Below are 9,019 nucleotides of genomic sequence, written 5' to 3' on the forward strand. Positions count from 1 at the left end.
GCATTTGGGCTGCTTCCATGTTTTTCCAATTGTAAATAAAGCAGCAATAAACATGGGGGCTGTACTGCCTGCTTTCTAATTCAAATTCTCAATATTTGGGCTCTGCTTATTATTAAAGTGACCCAAATCTTTATTTTTAGTTTTCTCACCTATCAAGCGGGGGACAGTTTCATCAATATTTTCCCACTGTTTTATATGTTTGTTTTGTTTGCTGCCCTCATCATAGAAATTGAGGGCCCATGGATGAGAGATTTTGCAGTGTGTTGCATTTAGGCAATTACATGCTTCTATATATCTAGTTCTATATATCCCTAACTCAGCTGTCTAATTATTCTTAAGCAGGTCACTCTCATTTTGCTCATGACTAGCCTTTTCTAAGGTAACAATACTTGGATTCTATCTTGAGGATCAAAACCTTGAGAAATATTTTAAGTGGCTGTGGCTTCATTGACAGTGGAATTGCAGTAGGTGGATGTGGGCAATGCTTAAAGGCTAAATAAAGATTCTTGGTAAGAGCACATATGCTGAGAGATATTTCATCTTCTCTCTTTCCATAGCAACTTTATCTGTAAGCTTAAACATTTCTGTTGGTAGTGTTGGTTAATAAAAATTTCACTCCAGTTTGAGCTGTTCGTCTGCCATAACTAGGTCCTATTTACTTTCATCTGTTTTATTGTTTGATTATTGTTTCCTTCTGTCTTCCCAGGTGGCATTGGTAGGGTGGTCAACGGAGCCTTCATGGTGCTGAAAGGGCATCGGTCTATTGTTAACCAGGTCCGATTTAACCCCCACACCTACATGATCTGCTCTTCTGGTGTGGAAAAGATTATCAAGGTGAGGTACCTTCCTTTCCCTTCTGTCCTCTTAGAGAAATTTTACAATTCATAACCAAATAGCATATTAAAGTTCTATCAGAATTCTCAATTATTTTGATATATTACAAAATACCGGAAAATTGATATTAGAAGGTATGGTTTGAGACTATTTTTAAAAATAACCACTAGACTTTGAAGCTGAAGGTATCTAATAGGTACTCTTTTGTGCTGTTGTATTTCCAGTGGCCTTTGATCTTAAATCTGAATGAATTCTGAGGGCCTCCCTGGCAGTTCAGGATTAAGTCTCAGAACTATCAAGCTATTCCCAGCCACTGCTGCACGAGTTCCATCTCCTGCCAAGGAGCTGACCCATATTGCACAGCAGACCTCTCCCGTCTCACCCACTGCTCCCCTCAGCAGTGTATTTCAGTAGATCTGCCTGTTCTGCTCCCTACTCCCTACTCTTTCTCTGATGAATCCTCTTGACCTCCCCCCACCTCTGCCCTATTCTCCAGTTCTTGTGTATATAAATAAGTTTTAAAAAATATTTTTAAAAAAGAAAAGAAAGGAAAAGAAAATGAAATGAATTGTTTTCCAAACTTCATCAACAGATTAGGATGCCACAATCCTCTCAGTTATTTAGTATGCACTTTGCATTAATCACTGTCCTAATATGGCACGAATTTAAATCACTACCAGAACTACAGTATACTCAAAAACCATTGAGTGTGGTTGATTGAGGCTAGACACTTGCACCAATTGACTGAATGAACTTAACCCTGCTAAGGAATATTTTTATATCTTGCAATCGACAGACCCAACCTGGTTTTTATACATAGAAGGGTGGCCATCACTCACAGTGTAAGAGGCATTTTTCCATAACTGAAAAAATGCCCTCATTTTCCTTATTCAGGGAACCCTGTTAGTTGACTTTTAAATAAACTAAATGCAAAAAGTTAAAACTTATAATTTTTTTCCCCTGACATGACATGAAGTTTTCAGGGGAAAAGTAAAAATTCATTGGTGATAATTTGGTAGTTTTTATTTACTTGTGTTCTTAAAAATCAGTCCAAAGTTGGGCTCTCCCTGGTGGTGCAACAGGTTAAAGCACAGCACTACGAAGCTATCACAGCAACCACTGCAGCGTGAGTTTGATCCCTGACCGGGGTCAGGGTGGGGGGATGCGGGGCGGGGGACCCACATGGCTCAGCAGACTTTTCCTGACCCCACCTGTTGCTCCCCTTAGCAGTCTATTTTAGTGCATCTGCCTGTTCTGCTCCCTACTCTGTCTCTGAGGAATCCTCTCATCCCACCCCACCCCCATATGTCTGGCCTGTACCCAGTTCTATATGTACAAATATCTTTTTAAAAAAATCAATCCAAAGTTCGACCATGTTTCTGAGGCAGGGGCTGCTAAGTATGGGTCAATATTTTTATTTGTCCTTGATTCAACTTTATTATTTAGATAATTGTTGACTCTGTGGGCCAAAGCTCTCTTATGATAAAGTAGTTTCCCTTAGGCCCACGATAGTACTTCTGGATAATTTTTCTTCCCATAGATGCACAGATTTAAATTATAAACTACTATTCTGGGCCAGGGCTATTGCAGTTAATCAGTGGTGAAGCTGTCCACTGTCTTCCCAGGATACTGTCACATTCACCTCACTAATGGGAAGGCAGCAGACAGCTGATGCCACTGCTGGGCTTGACCATCTCAGTGGGTCTTTACCTGGGCAGTCCTTGAACTGGCTTTGTCTCTTCATTGCTTTCATCCCTCTCTGGCCTAGACTATTGGGCTGGCGGAACAGGGTGCCTTCTCTAGGCACGCTGACATCATTCTCTGTCTTGGAGAGCTCTGTTTAGGCATCTTCTTTAGAAGAGAGAGTCCTGTGTGGTGTGCACTCTGGGATGCTTCTGTGCTAAGTCTCTCCAATTACTATTTAGTCAAATGGAGTTCTTACCCTAAAGGTCATAGGTTGGAAACTAGCCAAGTTCTCAGTGGAGAAAGAAAAGAAAATGTTTTCTTTGGGAGGTTATCCAGACTGGACTATGCAACTCATTGCCCCAGGTTCTAGTAGGCCTGACCCCTGCCTCACTAGGAAGCTTATTCAGCCAGTTGAAACCTTAAGTCAGTACAAGTAGTGCCTTAAGCAGCTTTGAGCCTGTTTCCCATCTGCCAAGTGAGGATGCTTAACAGTGACTTGCCACCCAGCTGTACCTTGTGAATTACCTGTGCCTGATAATTTCTGATTATTTTAGTGTCACTTTTCTTGCTTGCTATTCCTGAGAAGATTAGTAACTCAAGAGTATTATCATTTCTAGTCCAACCTGAGACCTGTTTTTCTCTTCACTGCTCTTTCTATTTCACCTTCTCCCTGTCTTCTCTTTTTGCTGCCTTCTGGCCCAGAGAAGAATAATCCGTGTTGTGGGTCAAGTCTCTTCTCACCCATAACAGGTCTTCCAGCCTCCTAAAGGCCCATACTTGGCAAAAGAGCGGGCTTAGTTTGTAGTTAAACATAAGGTGGGAGTCTAGATGGAGTGCATGCTGGCTTTTTTTTTCCTCACAGGCCAGTATTCATTTATTAAACCGTATTTGCAATATACCTGCTATGTGCTATTTGTTCTGGGCCCTATAAGGAACACAAAGTAAAGCAGGATAACACAGATCACACCCAAAATTGATGACCCAATAAGAGAGACAGAAATAAAGATAGTGAAAAAATGTGATGTGTGCACAGATGCAAAGTGCAAACCAAGAGCTGCAGAGGTTTCTATGGTATCCTCAGGTTTTTGAAGAATGGAGACTACGAAAGGGAGGAGAAGAATAAGACAGGAAGGGCATCCCAAGCAGAAGGGATAGAGATTTAATCACTACACTGAGTGGGCAATATGTATTGGTCACTCCTGTGTGCGGGCCTTGTGCTAATAAGTAAATGCTCAGAAGCAGGTAGGTGTAGGACCTGTTGAGAAAATCACTGTGCCTGATCAGAATGAAGAGCACAAGAAGGAGAGCAAGGTAGAAGTCTTAGAAGACAGGACGGAGGTAGGCCTGGAAGGTCTTGGGAACCAGAGTCAAAAGTATGAGGAACTGAGGAAAGCAAGTAAGGACCTTACCTATGCAGTTTTTCTAAATTTAGCATAATAGTGAAAAGACAAAAAAGGGCTGAGAGCTGCTGACAAGCATGTCATAATCACCTGGGTGTAGATCAGAACCACTATTACTTCTTTCCATTTTTGATGAAATTTGAATAAGAACTGAACTGCATCTGTCTCCTCAGAGCCTCTGAGCTGAACTTTTCTCTGGACTTGGAGAGGAAGCTGCTCACTCCTCCCCCTCCCCCCTTTCCCAAGAGCCCTGCCCCGTGAGGAACCAGGTCTGGCCACATTAAGAAGCTACAGAAAGCCGTGTTTTTGTTGCTTCACTTGAATTGTTGACTGTCAGCATAGAGAAATAAAGAATTTCACAAGGTTTAAAGTTGGCATTTCAAGGATGGAGGATTAATGCGATAGAGGGATGGTCAGTACTTTCTGATGTTCCAGAGTTTGAAGGTGGTTAAAATGTCCTAGTTGAGGTATTTGCCAATTGAATGACTAAGTGCCACATTTAACGGTGCTTTCCTTTTGGTTATGTCATTTCTTCATTCTCATTCCACAGATAAGAGACTTTCCAGGGTAATGTCATTTGCCCAGGGCCATGTCAAGTAATGGAACTGGGCTATGCCTGTTCTGTTCTGTTCAATCTCCCACTGGAGATTGGCTCACTGGGATAGGGATTTCGTTTTTTTCTGAGTATTAGCATTGTATGAAACTCATCTAATTCATTGTTTAAATGGAGATTGGCTCACTGGGATGGGGATTTAGCGTTGTCTGAGTATTAGAATTGTATGAAACTCATCTAATTCACTGTTTAAACGGGGGGGCTAAGCTTCACACAGGGTCACTAGCTAACTAGGGGCAGAATGGGAATCCACACTTGAGCCTCCTGTTTCTTGGTCTAACATTTTGTTCCAATACTTTAAGCTTCAGGAATGAAAGTATACCTCAACTTAATACATTCCAGAAGCCAAATAAAAGCTGACTTTCAGTTATTATGATTTTCATTCCTGAAGTGAAAACTTGGTGGGGGATGGGTGGTAATAGATTAGAACCTAGAAATTGGATTACCAGATAGTTGGACTAGCATCTCACCATTAGTATTTAACAGTTAGTTTTTGTGAAGTACATTCAGATTTACCTTTATATTAACTGACATGATTAACATTTTGCCATTTTTTAAACTGAGGAAATGACAGATTCAGCCCAGAGTGTAGAATAAGACCAAAAAACATCCTAAGAGCTTTGCCTTTTGGACCTCTCAGCATCCTTCATAAGCCACAGAACTTTTATTCCCTCAGCCATCTGTTCACAGAGATAGTCCCATCCCTGGAGGCTGTGCCTAAATGTTTCCCAAACATTTAGTCTTGCAAAGAATTTGAGAATTTCTAGACAAATCCTTTATTTACTGCTATTTATTTTATACTGGCTATATTCCAGTGTTTCTAGAAGTTAGCTTCCTCCATCCCCCAACTTACATACTCACTTACTCATCCATGAGTGCATGTTAAAAATGCAAAGTCCTGAGGGGAGAGGACTGTGGTAGCCTATGGTGGATTATGGATGCTTTGGTGGTGGGTGTAATATAAAATTCATCTGCAGGGTTGTGAACCTACATCCCCAAATCATGTGTAATGTTATAAACTAATAAGAATAATGCAATTTGAAAAATGCCATCAGTTGTACCGATCAAAAAGGAAAAGTTGGGGGGGGGGACACAAAATCCTAAAACCTACCCATGACTTAATCAATCACAAACATTAGAATAGGGCTTAGGTGTCAACATTGACATTATTCTTTAGGTGATTCTGATACACTCCAAAGCTTAAGAGTCTTAAAACTCCCTGGGTGAGGTTATGAACCTGGAGAGAGGCTAGAATACCTGAGGAGTTGTGGGCAGGAAACAGTGGGAGTGACTGGGAATTGCTAAAAAAAAAAAAAAAGACTACTCTACAAGGTTTATTCTCTCTTGAACAGGGAACCCTTTTAAAGAGATGTTTCCTCCTAGAAGTTCCAAGTAAACCATGACAGAATTAGGCTACAGGAAACTGCTCACAAGCAGGCAAATTTATCCCAACATTGCTTTGGGGAAACAAATCCATTGTTTTAATGGAGGACAGGTCACTGTTTTCTGGGTTGGTGCCATATAAAGATACCAGCCTATCAGGCAAGAAAAATGCCAGGAATTGCATCTGAGTTGCCATGGCTACTACCTGATTTAACCAGGCTTCCCTGTACTGCTCTGTGGACCAGTCTGACAATCAGGAGAAAGTTGATTGTTCTCATTTGCAGTTAACAGCTTAATTACCTTGAACTTGATTTTTTACATAACTTGTTTAGTACATAAAGTTTCGATCTTAGTTTTGCCACCTTTAAGCTATAAACCTATGTCTCTGACCGTGGAGTTAGGGGGGCATTAAGAAATGGGATCACAGTCTGGGGGAATGGGGATGTCCTACCTCTTCTGCAGCTTAACAGAAGAGTTGGGGAGCAAGTCAGAAGCTTCCTGGTTAAGAGAACCCAGCTTCCTGGGTAACTGATGCCTGCCTGTCTGAGAGGGTACTGCAGTGTAGGCAGTTGGTTGTTCTTATCAAACTCCAGTAAGCAATTCCCATTAGTTCAAAATAGAAATGTTATGTTTGGGGAGAAGAAGAGTGAGTTATAGGCTGAAATATGACCTGTAACAGAGGACTGGCTGTTGAGTCTGTTTTTACTATAAAAAGTAGTACTTCTCTGCGCAACTCCATCTTCAAATCAGCCTCTGTTCTCTGAGATTAGGAAGAGAGGATATTGTCATTTCCACACTACTATAAAGGAAGCTAAGGGAAGGAGATTTACAGGGGAGGCAGTGTGTTCTGGCTTCATGACAGGGTAGATCTGGGAAAGTTCACCACCAGCTTTAGAATACTTTCCAACTAGCCCTTGTTGGTGTTGTTTTTACTTTCTGTGCAGATCTGGAGCCCCTACAAGCAGCCAGGCTGTACTGGAGACCTGGACGGGCGGATTGAGGATGACTCCCGCTGTCTTTATACCCATGAAGAATATATCAGCCTTGTGTTGAACAGTGGGAGTGGCCTGTCTCATGACTACGCCAACCAGTCCGTGCAAGAAGATCCCCGGATGATGGCCTTCTTTGACTCCTTGGTGCGCCGCGAGATTGAGGGCTGGAGCTCCGACTCAGACAGTGACCTTAGTGAGAGCACTATCCTCCAGCTGCAAGCGGGGGTTAGTGAGCGCTCTGGCTACACTGACTCCGAGTCCTCTGCCTCGCTGCCTCGCTCCCCTCCACCCACAGTGGATGAGTCTGCTGACAGCGCCTTCCACTTAGGACCCCTGCGGGTCACCACCACCAACGCAGTGGCATCAACGCCACCACCACCCACGTGTGAGGATGCAGCCTCTCGCCAGCAGCGCCTGTATGCTCTGCGGCGCTACCAGGACAAACGCCTCTTGGCCCTTTCCAATGAGTCTGATTCTGAAGAGAATGCCTGTGAGGTTGAACTGGACACAGACCTCTTCCCTCGGCCACGGTCACCAAGCCCTGAAGATGAATCCAGCAGCTCCAGCAGCTCCAGTAGCTCTGAGGATGAGGAGGAGCTGAATGAACGCCGCACTTCTACCCGGCAGCGGAACGCAATGCGTCGCAGGCAGAAGCCCCCACGAGAAGAGAGACCTAGCGTCCCCACCAAACCCACCAGCACCTATATTGGGGAGGACAACTATGATTACCCCCAGATCAAAGTGGATGACCTCTCCTCTTCTCCCACCTCGTCACCTGAGCGGAGCACTTCCACTCTGGAGATTCAGCCCAGTCGGGCATCACCCACTTCTGACATTGAGTCAGTTGAGCGAAAAATTTACAAAGCTTACAAGTGGCTGCGCTACTCCTATATCTCCTACTCAAATAACAAAGATGGAGAGAGCTCGGTAGTGTCTGCAGAAACAGATGAAGGGAGAGCAGGAACCAGCCACAAAGACAACCCAGCTCCTTCTTCCAGTAAGGAAGCCTGTCTTAGCATGGTCATGGTCCAGAGGAACCAGGACCTGCCCCCAGAAGGCCACAGCAAGGACAATTTTAAAGAAGGGACTTCTGCCAGAAATCCCAGCAATGGCCCAGGTCATGAGCATGGCAGCCATCCTCGGGCAGAGGTGCCAGAGGATACCTACCAGGACTCTAACAATGGTGGCTCTGTAGAACACTCTTTTGAAACCAAGAAGCTCAATGGAAAGGCCCTGAACAAGACTCTGAACAACCGGGCTGATGAGCCTCCCTCTCCTCCTGTTCCTAAGGCATCTGGCTCCACTCTCAGCAGTGGGTCTGGCAACTGTTCCAGGATCCAGTCTGACGACAATGAAGAGAGGAACCTCGAAACCATCTGTGCCAACCACAACAATGGACACTTACACCCCCGCCCCCCTCACCCCCACAATAATGGGCAGAACTTTGGGGAGCTGGAGTCAGTGGCCTACTCTTCTCCAGGACATTCAGACAGTGACCCTGATAACTTGTCCCTGACAGGGACACTCCTACGCAAAGATTGTTGTGGGTCTGAAATGACCTGTGAGACCTCGAATGCTGGAACAAGAGAGGACCCCAGTGAATCCCCAGGCACAGACAACAACAGGGCTGTTCATGGCCATAGTGTCCTCAAAAGGCACCGAGTTGAATTGGAAGATACAGATTCAGAGAATTCCTCCTCAGAGAAGAAATTAAAAACATGATAAATACAAAGGGAAAACAAAAGGCTGCAAAAAGTAGCTTTATTAAAAAAAAAATCCTGTTTAGTGAGCACAGAGGAAAGGAAAAAAGTATTAAAGGCACATAAAACCAGGGCCTGAAATTTTGTGTCTGATGCTGCTCCCTTCTATTTAACAATGGGTCTGAATGTTTAGCAGGCCACTGGCTTGTGCTGTGTTAAGAAAGGGGAAAAATGGAAATGGCTCCTTTCCAGTGAGACTTGAACGTAGCGTACCTGTGCAGTCTGTTAAAGTAAATTCTTGTTGAGACGTTTGACTTGTTCTTGTGTGTGTGCACTGGCACGCGTGAGCTCGATGTCTCATGGACTTTTCTTTCAGTTCTCCATCAGAAAGGGTCTGTGGATGTGTATTTT

At 43.8% G+C, this 9,019-nt stretch overlaps 1 protein-coding gene across 3 annotated transcripts in view; it reads left to right on the plus strand.

Moving 5' to 3' along the window:
* Window positions 1-8,749, plus strand: part of DCAF5 (DDB1 and CUL4 associated factor 5) — an 84,543-nt gene extending 75,794 nt beyond the window's left edge. For all 3 annotated transcript variants that reach the window (XM_004681751.2, XM_012724593.1, XM_012724594.1), the window contains exons 8-9: window positions 707-834; window positions 6,861-8,749. In XM_004681751.2, coding sequence (XP_004681808.1) covers window positions 707-834; window positions 6,861-8,630 — 1,898 coding nt within the window. In that variant the 3' untranslated portion in view covers window positions 8,631-8,749. The remainder of the gene's footprint in view (window positions 1-706; window positions 835-6,860) is intronic.
* Window positions 8,750-9,019: the final 270 nt, after the last annotated feature.

This window comes from Condylura cristata, unplaced genomic scaffold, assembly GCF_000260355.1.
Source record: "Condylura cristata isolate star-nosed mole 26May11 unplaced genomic scaffold, ConCri1.0 scaffold00013, whole genome shotgun sequence".
NCBI classification, from domain to species: domain Eukaryota; kingdom Metazoa; phylum Chordata; class Mammalia; order Eulipotyphla; family Talpidae; genus Condylura; species Condylura cristata.